Source organism: Eschrichtius robustus, chromosome 5, assembly GCF_028021215.1.
Source record: "Eschrichtius robustus isolate mEscRob2 chromosome 5, mEscRob2.pri, whole genome shotgun sequence".
Taxonomy (NCBI): domain Eukaryota; kingdom Metazoa; phylum Chordata; class Mammalia; order Artiodactyla; family Eschrichtiidae; genus Eschrichtius; species Eschrichtius robustus.
In genome coordinates this window covers 34,448,445-34,466,922 of record NC_090828.1, presented here as the reverse complement: position 1 = coordinate 34,466,922, position 18,478 = coordinate 34,448,445, and the positions used below count along the sequence as shown (strand labels likewise).

Sequence of the window (18,478 nt, the reverse complement as noted above, 5' to 3'; positions counted from 1 at the left end):
GGCATGTTGAATACAGTTCCAATTAGGGCAAAGCTTATATGCATTCAGAGCCAGAGGCTTAGAGGAAAGCATAATCAAGAGCCCTATTGTCAACTGGTATAAGAATCATGATGTGAAATAAAATAGGGGATATAATAGACTGGACATTTTGAGGCTATAGCGTTCTTCTTAGAGTGTAGAGAAGAAGGGAGTCTGAAGAAATTGGTGGTAATGATGCAGGGAAGCCTACAGAAAAGTCAAGCAAGGCAAGAGTTACTCTTTCTGGGTAGATGGTGATACTTAGCAAGGCATAGGAATCCTCAACGTGGTGGTGGTGAGGATTGTATTCTGTAGGGTGGAAAACTATCAGTATACATCTGAGTGCCTTATAGTATATGAGTATGGGTTCCACTTACATTAATCACTGTAAATAAAATTATGCTTCTATTTTTTGGGTCCACAGCAACATGAAAACAGGTGGATGGATTATCTCCAAATTTTCAAGGCCCACTTACCTCATTTTCAATATAGGCTAAGTGGCATACACAAAATCATTCTGGGGAGCTGCTGGGGGTGAGGGGGGCATGTGGGGAGAAGGGTATTTCAAAGAGAAAGACTGAAATTTCCATCAGATCAACTGAAATTGAAGCATAGGGAGAGACCTCTTAAGACTGCCACTTTGAAGAGATATACTATATATACTAAAAATGTCATGGACAAAGTGAGCTCAAATAATAGCCTGAATAAAAGTAGAAAAGGGAAGATGCTTCAAACTATTGGTGTTGATTTGCAATGGAGCTGCTTCTTGAATGGGCAGCTCTGTTTCAGGGTGAGTGACACCAAGGATTTATTAAAAAAAAATTTTTTTTTAAAGATTGCTTTTCTAGGACAGAGAAGCCAGCCAGCACCATTATAACACAACAAAAAATTAAGCCCTCTACAATTTCATAACAATAAACTTCAGGAGCCATTCTACTTTGGAATGCCAGTTGGTATACCAGTTGTTCTATCTGTAACAACCTCATACAGAACAACCTAGAGCAAAGACATTATCATTTTTCATTGATATGCAAATTTGATAGATTCTAAATGATCTTCAAGTTTTAGCTTTTTGTACTGGAGAAAAAAGACATATTCCTACCTCTGCCAGGAGATGTGTAACCATGTCGATGTCATTGTAAGTTTTGGTCATCTGCTCCACCCTGTCTGTGCCTAGAACTAAGAGAGTTAAAAACAACAGTTTATAGGATATAGAAATAACACAAAGTTTTAAACAGTCATAAGAATTGAAAGAGAACAACACAACAAACAACCCGAGCTTTTACAAAAAGCCATTCAGAATAAAAAAATAGGTAAAAAAAGAAAAGGGAAAGAAATATTTCATGTGTTAGACACTCAGGAAATAGACCAATTACTACAAACAAAATGTATATCATACAATAAATTAAGAAAGTATCAAATGATCACAAGGCAGCTACCTCCTGACTGTCTCCTCTTCCCTTGGTGAGACTGGAACTTTGGGGACTTCCCTGGTAACGCAGTGGTTAAGAATCTGCCTGTCAATGCAGGGGACATGGGTTCAAGCTCTGGTCCAGGAAGAGCCCACATGCCGCAGAGCAACTAAGCCTGTGTGCCACAACTACTAAAGCCCATGCGCCTAGAGCCCATGCTCTGCAACGAGAAGCCACCGCAATAAGCCTGTGTACAATGAAGAGTAGCCCCCGCTCGCCACAACTAGAGGAAGCCTGCGTGCAGCAACGAAGACCCAATGCAGCCAAAAATAAATAAATAAATTAATTAATTAAAAAAATAAGATTGGAACTTTGGTTCACTCACACTAGAGAATGTGGGCCTGGAGAATGAATTGAATCACCAATTGTTTTACATCCTAATCTAAATTAAAGTTACTGAGGGGCGAGTTCAAAAGGAGTTATGTATAAAGGAATTTAATTAGAATTCTGTTGTGATTATCTTGAACATCTATGATCACCTGTCACGTGAGCTAATATCAATAAACAAGGAATAGGACTTGTAGGACTTCTTATAATTCTATTATGAACCGTAACACTTTTTAGCTTAATTAAAACCCCTTTTTCTTTATGATAAGCTTCACCATATGTAGGTCTTTGCTATAAACTAAACTGTATACTATAGTATTCCTTGCATAACTCAAACCCATTATTTCTGGCACTCCATAAATTCAGGAACTGCACTTGACTAATTTAGCTCCAAAGAAAAGAACAGATATGATCCTAATGATTCCACAGTCACAATAAGCAATACCTTTTTAAGCTAATGATGCATAATAAAAGAGGGATCTTTTGACTTTGGAGTGCATTACATGAAACAGACTTGTGTTTGACTTAGACTGATTTTAAAATTAGTTTGCCTTGAAGTGTGAAAAATCAGAGGTTTGAAGCAGAAAAGCTGAATTCACATATTTGAGTGAGCTTGAACAAGTCACTTACCCCTTCTGAGATTCAGATTCCACATTTATAATATGAAGATGATAACCTCTCACAAGGTCACTAGGAGGTTCAAATATGATAATCTACTAAGTAGTATTTAGTAAACTGCTAAGTATCATATAACTATTTATAGCTATACTCTTTAAACACAACTGGTATGTATGAAACAGCCCTGATTTAAAATTCTCTGTAAATAATGCACTGAGTTGGCAGCAGAAACTATGATTTAAGTCATCTATACTTCTTTAGTCCCATCTTAACACTTAAGGTTGCTCAAAAGACACCATTAGATAGATTTTACTTTAATCTGAGCTTTTAATTTTTCTTCTTAGCACCACTGCTTAAAATGAAACTGGGAATTGGGACTTGCCTGGTGGCGCAGTGGTTAAGAATCTGCCTTCCAATGCAGGGGACGCAGGTTCGATCCCTGGTCAGGGAACTAGATCCCATGTGCATGAGCAACTAAGGAGCCCGCTGGCCACAACTAAGGAGCACATGTGACACAACTAAGGAGCACATGTGCTGCAACTAAGGAGCCAGCGAGCTGCAACTAAGGAGCCAGCGAGCTGCAACTAAGGAGCCCGTGAGCCACAACTAAGGAGCCTGCCTGCTGCAACTAAGACCCGGCGCAACCAAAAAAAATAAAATAAATAAAAATAAATAAATATAAAAAAATAAAAATTAAAAATATGAAACTAGGAATTACCCAGAGCTTAATTACTAATGATAGTCTCACTTCTAGCTAAAAGTAAAACAAAGTGCTGGGCTGATAGTGTTAGGAGATAGCTGAAAAAGTTTTAAATTGAAAATAAGAAAACTAAAAACAACAACAATAAAAACAAACACACTAGAGAGAAACATTTTTACTCCAAAAGAATTTTTATTTACAAGTAGAGGATTTTTATTTATAAGTATAAATTAAACTATAATTTAACTCAGGGATAAGGGAAATAGGCTTTTGGGCCAGGAATCTTCACAATTTAACTTGGTAGCATAGCAGGAACAAAGGATTAAAAATTAAGGCAGATACTAACAGTGTGTGGTCTCTTCTACTGCTCGTCTCAATAATACACGGGAAAAAAATCAAGTCTATATATCTACACTCTAAACTACAGAAAACTAGCCAATTGTTGCAAAAACAAATGTAATGCAGGGCAGTGGGTCTCAACTCCCGATTCTAATTTAATGCATTTGGAGGAAGTCCAGGGCACAGGTAGTATGTAAAATATGCCAGATGTTCTGATGTGAAGCTAGGGATGAAAACTACTGATCCAGGGTTAACACTCAAAGCAAGAACCAGCAACCCTGGAGACTCAGTTAAAAAGTTTTTATACAACTAATTTAAAAAGTAAATGAGGGCTTCCCTGGTGGCGCAGTGGTTGAGAGTCTGCCTGCCAATGCATGGGACACGGGTTCGAGCCCTGGTCTGGGAAGATCCCACATGCCGCGGCGCGGCTGGGCCCATGAGCCACAATTACTGAGCCTGCGCGTCTGGAGCCTGTGCTCCGCAACAAGAGAGGCTGCGACAGTGAGAGGCCCGCGCACCGCGATGAGGAGTGGCCCCCGCTTGCCGCAACTGGAGGAAGCCCTCGCGCAGAAACGAAGACCCAACACAGCCATAAATAAATAAATAAATACTTAAAAAAATAAAAAATAAAAAGTAAATGACATGGCTTATATTATACAACTGACAAGAAAGAGTTGAAGATGAAGTGGAAAATTTAATCTGAAGTCAAACCAGTAAATTAAGGGTGTAATAAAACGCTGTGAGGTACCAGTCACACATGATGAAAGAGATGTTTTAGTGAGGAGAAACTAAAATATATTTCCCATAAATGCTTACCATCTGTCATAGTCTGACAATTTAAAGCTGAACCTTAAGAAGTTACCTAGTTTAATGATCTCATTTTCTTATATGAGGAACCTTGACTAAGAGGAATTATGTGACATGTCCAAGACGGCAAAGCAAACTATTAGTGGCAAAGCCAAGATAATAATAATGAGGTGATAACTCCTGTCTCACAAGGTCATAAGAAAAAACTTGGGTCTGCTCATTCTCAGTGATGGGAATGGGCTCTTTGCACCATGTTGCTGTTTCTACCACAGTCCCACCAAGATCAAAAGGCTTTTATCTTTTGAAATATTAGACTATTTATCTGTAAACACAAGTTATAAAACAACATAGGTACCATTTTTGTTTTTAACGTATTGGTATATCTATACATGTCTATACACAAGAGAGGCTGGAAGGCTATAAATCAAAATGTTAATAGTGGTTATCTCTGAGTAGGGGTTATGGTTGATCTGTTGTTTTCTGTTCAGTTTTTTGCTAATTTTCCATGAAGAACAAATGTTATCTTTGCAATCAAAAAGTAGCAGCTCTTGTTAAGAGGTTTCAAAAAGGAAAAATGAATTTTCAAATGCTTAAATATTTATTATGGCAAAGAAGTTAGATAATGCAACCCGAATTCTCCAATTCTTATGTTTTAAGTGAAACAGTCTATAGACCACCAAGCCCCAAAGGCTGGGCCACCTCAACTGCACCGAGTTGCTCAATTGATAGAGGAACACAAAGCATAGAGGAACACAAAGGATTCCTCTCTGCAGCCTAATCAGTTCTGTCTTCTCTTCTTTAACACAATATTCCTGATAAAGATAGGCTGCTTGGGATGATTCCAAAAGTACTCAGGGCAAAGCTCTTAAGTATTCTCTTGGTATTTAGGCATTGTGATTAAATGCTTCCAAAGCGATAGACTATTCCTTCACTGTAATTCTGTAACCAAGAATTCAGGGCCAAGCAGGCTGACTTTATTGTAATTCTATCAAATCCTATTTTCCCTTCAGTTCTCAGAGGTTAAAATAAAATATGTTAAATGGTACAGAAATTACCAATGCTCCTTGCTTGTTTCCAGACATGAACTTTCTAACTCTCTAAGAACAAATTATATATCAGGGAGAAAATAAACATTTGTACAGAATATTTTTGGTTTCTGAAGGTTGTTAGTTAATGTTCAACATTTTTGTTTAATATTTGGAGAATCTAATATTCCTGAAAAAACAGGGGGAGATATATATAAGCACTTCACTAATTCTTACTCTATGTTATATCTGCATAATTTCACATCAACCATCCCCCAATCATTTTCAGGATGGAAAATGCCAATGTTAATCCATTTTGATATCCCTGTTATTTATATGAGATGGTTCTTGAATAGTTCTTTCATATGTCCTTTTTCAAAGTCTAGAGTTTTTACCACAATTACCTAATTTTTAAAAGACTTCTAATCTTTCATCACTCTCCAAACCTCCCACACCAAAAAACAAAAGCAAAACAACAAAAACCAAAAATGAAACACACAGTTCACATGGCAGAGTAAAAGCTAGAATAGCTCCTAATAACTACAGACAGGTCTTGAGGTTTTAACCCCAAAGAAGTGGTTCTTGCTACTATAATACAGAGAACATTTCTCCAATACAAAAAACTGCCTTCAAAAGAACTGAGGCAGAACAAAAAGGAGGCTGGTCATATATACCGTCTAGGACAGCGTTTCTCAACAGGGTTCCAGGGGACAATTAAGCCCCATAGATAATGCTTTGAGTGACAATGTTCTCAATTCTCCGATAAATAAAACCTACCTAGTACATAATGTAGAGGTGATAAGGTAATTCATTCTATAATAGATGTCTTAGGGCATATGGCTTAATTCTTCTGTGGAACTGGTTGCGAGGAATTATAAATCCGCTAACCTCTACAACTTGACTTATGGTTAATGCTTCCTGAACATTATCTGTTGTATTTCCTTTCTTGCCAGTACAGGTTAATGATTTTCAAGGGCAGAGTTGGGGAAAAGTATAACTACCAACCAGAAGTAATAATTTCTACAATCTATTTCTCTGCAAAATTCTACACCCTCCCTAATTCCTTAAATTCTCCAATTAATGTCACTGTGAAATGGCCATATGGCTTTGGTGACAAAGCTTTAGATCAGTGGTTCTCAAATCTGAGTGTGCACCAGTACCATCAGGAGGACTTGTTAAAACAGACGGGCCCCACTCCCAGAGTTTCTGAATCAGTAGATCTGGGATGGTAGCACAAGGATCTGTGTTTCTAACAAGTACCAAGTGATACTGATGCCTTAATTACAGCTTATATAACCACCCCCCTTTTTCTTATGCATTAGGAAGTGGTACAGGTGATCCCTTACTCCCAAATAAAAAACACCCTGAAAGGCAGATCAGGTTTCTATTTTTAGCCTTCACACGAACAAATGGTACTTTCTGTCACAGTGTGATCGGATCGCACTGCTTGCCCCATGTCACTGTGGGGCTCTCTCAATAAAATTAAGAAAACCCTGCACGCAGAACATTCTTTGAGTATCTTAAACTTTGTGTGTGTAAGGCAGGGACTAGGAGGGAATTACATTTTTGGACCCACCCATTGTTTACTTTTAAAATAAAACACTTGAGAGCAATCTCTTTCTGGTTTGGTAGGGGCTTCAAAGAACCACCAGTGTCCTTTTATTCATGTGAGATAGGGTCCCATCCCAAAACCTTGCCCATGTTTCCTTCCAAATTTCTTTATTTTCTTCTCATGGCTCTTTCAATTTCTTTGTGTTATATAAGAGAGAAAGTGCCTCTGCCTGTGCCACCTCTTTTTATTAGCTGTTATAATTCATTTTAATGAGCATGAGTATCTACTGGCATGTGAGGTAAGTCAGGATAAGAAGGGGCTGAAACAGCACCAGGGAGCTGAACCCTAGGATGGCTTGCCAGGGTCTGTAGTAACTATTCTAAACCACAAATCTTGACATCTCAAGGGGATAGAAAACTGTGGGAAAGGGAAAGAGAATGGTTTGTATCATGCTTTTTAAAGTTCTTTTTTTTTTTTTTAATTTTTATTTAGTTTTGGCTGCGTTGGATTTTTGTTGCTGTGTGCAGGCTTTCTCTAGTTGTGGTGAGCGGGGGCTACTCCTCGTTGCGGTGCACAGGCTTCTCTTTGCGGTGGCTTCTCTTGTTGCAGAGCACGGTCTCTAGGTGCACAGGCTTCAGTAGTTGCAGCACAAGGGCTCAGTAGTTGTGGTGCACGGGCTTAGTCGCTCCGTGGCATGTGGGATCTTCCTGGACCAGGGATCGAACCCTTGTCCCCTGCATTGGCAGGAGGAGTCTTAACCACTGTGCCACCAGAGAAGTCCCCATGATTTTAAAATCTTGGTCAATTTGCTAAACAAAGTAAATCACTTATCTTTTACATTTATAAGATAGAAATTCATAATGAAGTTTATTTATATTTGAGTGAACTGTTAACCCAAAGAATTGATACTTTTAAAATAATGGTGAAATTAAAGTACAGTACAGAGATAAAGTATCAGTGAACGAATGATGATCCTAGCTTCTTTGCTTCATGATATTAGGTGTATCATATATAGTTTAATTTTCAAATTGTTGAAGTGAAAACAGTACCATTAGATGAAAGGAATAGGACACTTTTCCAGATCCTGGAAGTATGGATCTTGTAACATCCTACTAATCTCAAGTTTTAAATTGCTCCCTTGAACCCTACGGTTTGTTTATGTAAAGTCCTATAAACCAAGTATTTTAGAATCTGTTTACCTTTTATTTTCCAGTCTTTTTATTTAAAATTCATCTTTAAAGTAACTCCATTAAATCATGATCTAAGACATCTTTCTAGCTAGTCTCCCTCACTGTGCCCTCCAGCGGCATATAGGACAAAGAACATGTAAACTAAAGGGCACTTTCTGTGCCGCTTTATCAAAATAATGACAAACTAAATTTATCCCGATGAAATTTCAGTTTGAAATTTTCTCACAAATCTAAAAACTCAGGGAACAAAGGGAAATGGAAATAAAAAAGTGTTCCTTTTAAAAAGCATTTTCTAGAAAATCTCAAGCAAGTAACTTCTCAAACTAGAAAGTTAAGAAAACCTTACGGTTAAAAGCTTTTGCACAGCAAAGGAAACCAAAAACAAGACCAAAAGACAACCCTCAGAATGGGAGAAAATATTTGCAAATGAAGCAACTGACAAAGGATTAATCTACAAGATTTACAAGCAGCTCATGCAGCTCAATAACAAAAAAACAAACAACCCAATCCAAAAATGGGCAGAAGACCTAAATAGACATTTCTCCAAAGAAGATATACAGATTGCCAACAAACACATGAAAGAATGCTCAACATCATTAATCATTAGAGAAATGCAAATCAAAACTACAATGAGATATCTCACACTGGTCAGAATGGCCATCATCAAAAAATCTAGAAACAAGAAATGCTGGAGAGGGTGTGGAGAAAAGGGAACACTCTTGCACTGTTGGTGGGAATGTAAATTGATACAGCCACTATGGAGAACAGTATGGAGGTTCCTTAAAAAACTAAAAATAGAACTACCATACGACCCAGCAATCCCACTACTGGGCATATATCCTGAGAAAATCATAATTCAAAAAGAGTCATGTACCAAAATGTTCATTGCAGCTCTATTTACAATAGCCAGGACATGGAAGCAACCTAAGTGTCCATCATTGGATGAATGGATAAAGAAGATGTGGCACATATATGCAATGGAATATTACTCAGCCCTTAAAGGAAACGAAATTGAGTTATTTGTAGTGAGGTGGATGGAGTTAGAGTCTGTCATGCAGAGTGAAGTAAGTCAGAAAGAGAAAAACAAATACAGTTTGCTAACACATATATATGGAATCTAAGGAAAAAAAAAAAAAGCCATGAAGAACCTAGTGGCAAGATGGGAATAAAGACACAGACCTACTAGAGAATGGACTTGAGGATATGGGGAGGGGGAAGGGTAAGCTGTGACAGGGTGAGAGAGTGGCATGGACATATATACACTACCAAACATAAAATAGATAGCTAGTGGGAAGCAACCGCATAGCACAGGGAGATCAGCTCTGTGCTTTGTGACCTCCTAGAGGTGTGGGATAGGGAGGGCGGGAGGGAGGGAGATGCAAGAGGGAAGAGATATGGGAACATATGTATATGTATAACTGATTCACTTTGTTATAAAGCAGAAACTGACACACCATTGTAAAGCAATTATACTCCAATAAAGATGTTAAAAAAAAAAAAAGAAAACCTTAAGGGCCTTAATTTAATATTCAGCTACTTAAAAGAATTGTTGAGGACAGAAATACAGTTTTATTTGAGTTCCTAATTCAAGTTTAAACAATGTTTACAATTCTTTTTCTGAGCAGTAGGTAATCTGGTTATAGGAAAGTACCATTAAAAGTTAATGATTACTATGAAAATGAGAATTTCACAACAATAACTCTCCAGCTAGAATCTTTAAAAACACTGAAGCACTCACTGGGACAATATCTAGGACCTAATGCAATCTCATATCTAATTCAAATGAAAATAATTTTATAAATATATCAATATTAAACTTATAGAATTATTATATATTCTAACAGCTACTATGCATACATCTTTATAGTGAATGAATTTTGAAAAAGTAAGCTCAGCCTGAATGCAGATTTTTGGAATAAGGTCAAAAGCAAAAAAGGTCTCCATACTTGAAAGTTTAAAAAGTGTCCTATTTAATTTTGTCATTTTTAAAGAGTGGGGTGTAAAACAGACCTATTTTCAGGACAAATTTGGCTTACTTTCTCACTGAAATATTCTCTGAATCCTTAAGTAAATGATGAAGATTACTATATAGTGTGCACGTATTTCTCCTTGGCATTATTAAAGCTACTTATGTACCCAAGAACTCTGTTTCTTAATGACTTGACAAGTTCCCGTGACTACATCAGTTTAGTAGGGTAGATAAGAGTCAAAAAGCTGATGGCTCAAGATATTAAAGTATTAGGATAATAAATGCTGTGAAATATAAAGGCATATTAAATTTTAAATACTTTCACTACTTTTTTTTTTTTTAAGTTCCCTTTTCTACACAGTTAGAAGAAAGTATCAAGTAAAAGATGAGAGAAATGGAAACCTCTGAGTATGCTTGCAACCCTGGACACCCAGAGTCTTAAGAATGATAAACTTTCTGCATTCAGACATAACACAATTAGAATCATCTCTTCATGTTGTTAAATCAGTTCAAGTTAAAGTAGGTACAAACTGAACAATGGCTAGGGATGTCAAATGTTTTAAAAGTCAACACCAAGATATTCATGATCTTTAGTTCAATGGACAAACTCTAAAATACTCACTCATATAACGGAAAGTCTCTTCAGCAAGGACTGGAGAGAGGGCATCAGATCCATGTTGCTGCTGGCGTGCGGACTGAGTCCAGTCTTGATTTTCATATAGAAAGAGAGAGTCCACTCTTAGCTTATACTGGGGTAGCTGTTCTTCTAGCAGGCTCACCAGCTCGACTTCAGGGAGATCTTCATTGGAGCACACATCTAAAGAGGAGATTCCATGTAAATGAATCCAATATATTTCAATTTTCTAGGCTACAGAGAAAAATCGGTGAAATTAGTTTTGTCAAAGTAGGATAACCAAAGAAACATTAGCCAATACCATGTCTCGATGATTTTTATTACTGTATCCTGGTACTACAGTTGGTCTTTCTCTAGGTTTCTTTAATACGAGAACTTCTACAGGAAAAATACTACCATGAATTTTAATTGCATCCTATCTAAAAATATATTGTTTAGGGAATACACCTATGTTTTTAAAGTTTAAAATTTCTTATCTCTTCCTTATCAATATATTTAGTGCTGCTTACAAGAGATCTGATCTCAAATAACTTATATGCTTTGGGGAAAAAAGGCAACACAAAACAACCAGAAGAAAAGGAGTTCAAAAGGAATAAAATTACGTGTTCTTTAATAACAGAATTGAACTCCGTGGGAGGATTCTTCAAAATCTGGAAAAATTACATTTTACTACATTCTCACAGAAGCTAGATATAAAAAAAATTAACACTTACTGAAGATGTGATACATTTAAAGTCTTGAATACCTTTCACATCACTACTCGCTCACTTGCACACCTCTAACTCCCCCCGCTTATACTTCTCTGAACACGCTTGGGCTTCTCCACCTTCATGTGTTTGCTCCTGGCTTCTTGTTCCAAATGCTGCCCATCATTTAACACCTCCCAAATTTAGCAGTTTACAAAAAAAAAAAAAAAAACAAAAACACTTATCTCTTTTAATATGCTTAAAATACTACAGCTTAAAATAGAGAAAATACAGGATGTCATACCAACCCTCTCATTTTTAAAAGAGATCTGGTATTTCCTTTGGGGGTGGCATAAAGAAACATGTTCTAACTCTGGCAAAGAACAACAAAGTTCATTTTAAGAAAACATACCTTAAAAGAGTAAATTTCAACTACTTGATCTTAACAGTGAGGAGGCTGACATTAATCAAATCAAGTACAAGGAGACTGACAATATCAGACAATCCTATTCACCCAGAAGGACAAGCAGTGGCTTCATAACCACAAAGATGAGGTATAAATCACAGAGATGAGGTACATTTAAAACCTTAAATATGGATCTAAAGAAGCTCCTCTCAACCCTTAGCAGATCTCTTAAATAAGAGCTCTGAAAATACATCCAAATAATATTACTATGAATTCTATGCGACTATTCAAATTTTTCCTGCCACAAATATATCACATACAGATTGTCATTATAAATCTGCAGGAAGAGAAGTTGACTATAAATACATGCAGAGCTAAAAACAGACTCTTAGGCATTCAAGGGTATAATGAAAATGAAGAAAAAAGTAACATCCATTAAAAAAACTACTATTCCCTAGAAATTTTCTTTTAATAAGCAATAATAAAATTCTGTGAAAATTCAAGATTACCAATTCTCTACTTCCAAAAAATAATTTTAAAAGTGAGTACACAATCAAGGTTTAGTAGATTCAAATAACATCCTTCGGAGCAAATCTTATTTGCGTCCATATTTTTGATAATGTACTATTTATTGCTTTCCTGATTGTTCAGTCTTAATATTTTTATCCTACAAATGTCCCTTCCTTATGCTCACTTCTTTCTAGCTACATTGCCTCCATTTAGGTTCAAGGCCTCCTCTTGTTTCTCTTGAATATGGCCTCAAAAGTGGTCTGCCCTCATTACACTCATATTTTCCTCTACATCTTCATATCTTTATTAAGTTACTCTCCTACACAAAGCGAAGAAAGGCCTGAGTTTCATCTAGCCAGAGTAGAAAAACCTCATGAACAGTTAGGACAATCAAAAGATCCTAGAAGTGTCATGCCTACTGGTAGTAGGGTTAAATTCATGCTAGAATAAAACATGCTAGAGTATGGCCTTGTGATATAGAGACTTAGATAGCAAAGATTAAAAACAAGCCTCAAAAGAACTGATATTATCAGCAAGTAACTTGAGGACCTGCCAAAATATAACAGTTTTTCAAATAAGACAAGAAAATTCAAACATCAAACAACATAACATTCAAAATATTCAGCATTTGATAAAAAATTACTAGATATTCAAAGAATAAGCAATTTGTAACCCATTACCAGTTGGAAAATAAATCAATAGAAACAAGCCCAGTAAAGACAAAGATGATAAAATTAGTAAACAGCAATTTTGAAATAGCCATTATTAATATGCTCAAAGATTTAAAAGGAAAACATGAATTTGATGAAAAGAGAAACAGAAAGTATTCTTATATTTATAAAATTCAAATAGAACTACAGTACAATATCTAAATTTAAAAATTCACTGGATAACATTAACATATTAGACACTATCCAGAAGAAAAGAACAGTAGACTTGAAGGTATAGCAATGGAAACTAAAATGAGAAAAGATTAGGAAAAAAACCAGAGCGTCAGTGACTTGCATCACAATAACAATCAGTCTAACACACATGCAACTGGAGTCACAGAAGAGGAGAGAAGAGGGAGCAGCAAGGATATTTGAAGAAATAACAGTCAAAATCTTCCAAATTTAATTAAAACTATAAATCCATATTTCAATGAAGTCCAGTGACTCTAAGCAGGATAAACACAAAGAAACCCAAAGAGAAAATCTTAAAAGCAGAGAGAGAAAAAGACACATTACATTTGAGGGAACAAAGACAAAAATGATCTCATCAGAAGCAGTGCAAGGTAGATGACAATGGAATGTCATTAAAGTGCATAAAAAAGTCAACTTAGAATTCTGCACCAGTGAAAACACCTTTTAAAAATGGTGAAATAAAGACTTTTCAGACAAGCAAAAAACTTTGACTAGTCATTGCCAGCTGACCTATATTCCAAGAAATGTTGAAGTTCTTCAGGCAAAAAGGATATAAGATGGAAAGTTCAATCTATAAAAAGAAATAAAAAGTGACAGAAATGGTAAATCTGTGTGGAAATATATAAGCCTTTTATTCTCATAATGTATTTAACTTATAATTGTTCAAAGCAAAAATAATAACAATTAATTGTGTATATAACATATGTAAATGTAAAAGGCATGGCAAGAATAATACAAAGGTGGGGGAAATGGAAGAATACTGTGTGTCACTTTATGAAATAGTATAACATTATCTGAAGATAGACTGTGATAAATTTAAAAATGCATATTGCAAACTCAGAGCAACCACTGAGAAAAAAGAGAGGTATAGCTACTTAGGTCAATAGTGGAATTAAAATGGAATCCTAAAAAACAAACCAGCAAACGAACAACTCAAAAGAGGAAAGGAATGAGGGGAAAAAAGGAAGAAAAAACTTTTAAATGGAACAAAGAGAAAACAAGTAGGAGTTCAGTAGACTCAACTAAACTGATAATTATGTTAAATGTAAATGGTCTAAACATACCAATTAGAAAGTAGAGATTGTCAGACTAGATAAAAAAAAGAAAAAAAGATCCGACTTTAAACTATCTATAGATGTCCTTTAAATATTCAGATAAGTTAAAAGCAAAAGGATGGAAAATGTTATCATACCAATTCTACAAAAACTCTTTCAAATATAGAGAAGGGAATACTTCACAACTCATTTTATGAGGCCAGCATTGCCCTAATACCAAAATCAAGCAAAGACATTGCAAAAAAAAGGAGTACAAACCAATGAATGGGAAACACACACACACACACACACACACACACACACACACACAAAACATTAGTAAATCAAATCCACAATATATAAGAAGGATAATACATCATGACCAAGTAGAGTTTTCCCCAGGAATGCAAAGCTGGTTTAAAATTAAAATATAAATCAATAGAATTCACCACACTAATGGACTAAAAAAGAAAAACCATCTCAGTAATGGAAAATAGGTATTTGACAAAATTCAGTACCCATTCATGACAAAAACCTCTCATCCAACTAGGAAGAGAAGGACTCTTTCTCAATTTGAAAAAGGGCATTCTCAAAAAACTTCTGGTGAAAGACCACAACTTCTCTCCTAATATTGGAACTTTGGCAAGGATGTTTGCTCCCACCACTTTTATTCAAAAATATACTGAAATCCTGTCCCATTCAAAGGGCAAGAAAAAGAAATAAAACACATCTAGATTGAAAAGGAATATGTAAAACTGTCTCCATTTGCAGACATTATGGTTTATGTAGCGAATGCTAAGGAATCTACAAGAAAGTTAATAAAACTAAGTTAAGCAAAGTTGCAGAATACAAAGTCAATATATAAAGAATCAATTTCATTTCTCCATACTAGTAATAAACAGCTGGAAAATAAAATTAAATGAACAATGTCATTTATAGTAGCAGAAAAAAATTAAAAATTTAGGATTAAATTTAATAAAATATGTGGAAGACCTGTGTAATAAAACCTACAAATACTATTAAGAGAAATTAAAGAAGACCTAAATAAATGGAGAGATATATCATGTTCACGGATTAGAAGACTCAAAAGTCTTAAGATGTCAATTCTCTACAAAGTCTATATAATTCCATTCAAAATTCCATTAATCTTTGTTGGCAGAAATTGACAAGCTGGTTTTAAAATTTATATAGAAATGTGAAAGGTCTAGAATGGCCAAAATAATTTTTTAAAAAGAAGAGCAAACTTGGAGAAATTATACTACCTGATTGCAAGATTTACTACAGAGTTACAGTAATCAAAACATTGTGGTATTTATGTAAAGATAGACTTAGGGATTAAAGAAACAGAATGGAGAGTCCAGGAATAGATCCACACATACATAATCAAATGATTTTTTCAATGAAATTACCAAGGTAATTCAATAGTGTAAAAGATAATATTTTCAACAAATGGTGCAGGAACAATTAAACATTCAACTGGGAAAAAAAAATCTGGACCCTAACTTCATTATACATTCAAAATTAATTATAAAATGGACTGTTGACCTAAATGTAAAAGCAAAAACTATAAAACTCTTCAAAGAAAACAAAGGAGAATGTCTTTGTGATCTTGACGTATGCAAAGATTTCTTAGAAATGACACAAAAAATATGAACTATAAAAGCAAAAACTGATAAACTGGGCTCCACCAAAATTTTAAACTTTTGCTCTTCAAAAGACACCATTAAGAAGATGAAAAGGCGAGCCATGGTCTGGGAGAAAATATTTGCACCCCTTTACCTAACAAAGGATTTACACAGAATATATAAAGAATATTTACTACAATTCAGTAGTAAGACAAATATAAAAATGGGCAAATGATTTAAACAGACAACTCAAAATATCTAGAAATAGCCAATAAGCACATGAAAAGACACTGAACATCATTAGTCATCAGGGAAAAAGAAAGTGAAACCACACAGAGGTACCAGTACACACCTACTAGAATGGTTAAAATCAAAAACACTGACATTATCAAGTGTTGATGTTGTTGTGCAGACGTCAGCAAACTATGGCCCACAGGCCATACTGAACCAAACTGTACACTTAAAATGGGTGCATTTTATAGTATCTTAATGCAGGTATCTCAATAAAGCTGAACAAAAAATGGGAAAAACTTTAGGTTTAGATGGGTTGCAGGATTCTATGGAGTTTTAGAAAAATAGTACTGTGCATTTACTGTATGTTATATAACACCTCCAACTGGTTTTGTAGCAGTATCCCATATTTAAACACATTAATACAATTTCAGCAAACAAGTATTCCAACTAAGTGAGATGTCTAGAACTAACTGGACAGGTCAGGTTTTGTGGACCAGTGAGTTTTAGAACCAAAGTTTAGAAAAAACTTTGGGTGTACAGAGTTTTTAAAATTTAGCCTTGCAGATAAGGACTTACGGGGCTGTACCTGTTTTTGCATGCTCTATATGTCCTGAGAGCCTCTTATGTGCCAGATACTGTTGTTAGGTGACTGCAGGGCACAGAACCACAAGCAACTCTGTCCTTGCGGAGACAGGAAGATAGGAATAGAAAGACAAGATAAGGGAGATGAGTATGACGCAGTTCCTACTGACCAGGGCTCACACGGTACAGGGAGTCAGATGTAGACAAGGAACAGCACCCAAGGCAGATTTTGATAATGCGATAGGAGACCTGGGGATGGAGAGGTTAATTCAGTGGTCTCTGAGGAGACCAGGCTGGAAAGAGAGGCTGAGTTCCATCATGGTGGGTCTTATATGCATTTTATCCTGTAAGCAACAGCACTTCATTTATTAAACTGGACTCACCAGTGATGCTCTCTGAGTCTCTGTGATTCATATTCATGAGGTTTTCTTCACCCATCGGTGATGTAGAAGTGGCATTCTGGGATTGACTCATGCAAGATCCTTTCTTGTTTTGGTTGAGCAGGACAGCTTTGGTTTGAATCAGAGTAAAGGAAATCCATCAAGCCATTCAATAAAGAAAGGTTCTGGTCAAATGGATATTTTTTTTTAAACAGATTTTTTTTTTTGATGGTCAAATGACATCTGGAGCAATGAGTGCTCTCATGTGATTATCACTCCTTGGATGGTCATGACCTAAAACAAAGAACACATCAAGTGACTTTAGAATTCAGCATGCTCATTAATAACAGCAGTCCAATTACCCAGAATGTCTGTCATTAAGAATGTTTTCCTAATGATACACACACCACATGGATAAATCTCGAAATAATATACTGGATGAAAGGGTCAGACAAAAAAAGCACATAGTTTATGATTCCATTTATATAAAATTCTAGAAAATGTTAACTTATCTATAGTGACAGAAAGCAGATCAGTGGTTGCCTGGGGTTGGGGAGGGATGACCAAGGGGCAGGAGGAAAGTTTGGGGGATGATAAATATGTTCATTATTTTGATTGTGATGATGGCTTCACAACTATATACATATGTCAAAACTTATCAAATTGTATATTTGAAATATGTGCAATCTAATGTAAATTATAATTCATTAAAGCTGCTTAAAAAATTTAAAGATAATCTACTGTTTAAAGTAAAATAATAATAATATATTGTGGGGTCTATAATATATGCAGAAGTAAAACATATTAAAACAATAACACAAAGGCCAGGAGGAGAAAAATAGAAATATACTATAGCAAGGTGTTTATACCATACATGAAATAGTAAAATATCACTCAAAGGTGAACTGTGATAAATTAAAAATGTATACTATAAACTCTAAAGCAAACAATAAAATAACTCAGAAATTACAGATACAAACCAACAAAGAAGATGAAATGGAATAATATAAAACAGGGTTTCTCAACCCTGGCACTACTGATATTTGGGGCTGGAAAATAATACTTTGTTGGGTGCATTGTAAGATGTTTAGCAGCATGCCAGTAGAATCCTCTTCCCAGACCCTCTCCCAGTTTTAACAGCCCCCAAATGTTTCCAGACAGTATCAAATGTCCCCTGGGGGGGCAAAGTTGCCCCCAGTTGAAAACTACTGATATAAAAGATGCTCCACCTCACTTATAATTAAAATAAATAAAAATGTAAAGAAAATATTTTTCATCCATTAGATCAGCAAACATTAAGTTTTATTATATTCATTGTTGGAGGGGTATGGAGAAAGTGGTACTTATACTGTTGATAAAAGTGCAAATTGATACAAGCTTTTAGAAAGACTATTTGGCAATGCCTACCAAAGTTTTCAATGCATATACACCAGAATTTAACAATTCTACCATTAGGAATTTATATGAT

At 35.5% G+C, this 18,478-nt stretch overlaps 1 protein-coding gene across 1 annotated transcript in view; it reads right to left on the bottom strand.

The window, feature by feature from the left end:
* The window catches only part of TRAK2 (trafficking kinesin protein 2), a 65,618-nt gene that overhangs the window by 23,865 nt on the left and 23,275 nt on the right, over positions 1 to 18,478 (bottom strand). Inside the window, exons 2-4 of the mRNA XM_068544665.1 lie at positions 17,014 to 17,304; positions 10,640 to 10,834; positions 1,121 to 1,197 (exon numbers count right to left, since the gene is read on the bottom strand). Coding sequence (XP_068400766.1) covers positions 1,121 to 1,197; positions 10,640 to 10,834; positions 17,014 to 17,104 — 363 coding nt within the window. The 5' untranslated portion in view covers positions 17,105 to 17,304. The remainder of the gene's footprint in view (positions 1 to 1,120; positions 1,198 to 10,639; positions 10,835 to 17,013; positions 17,305 to 18,478) is intronic.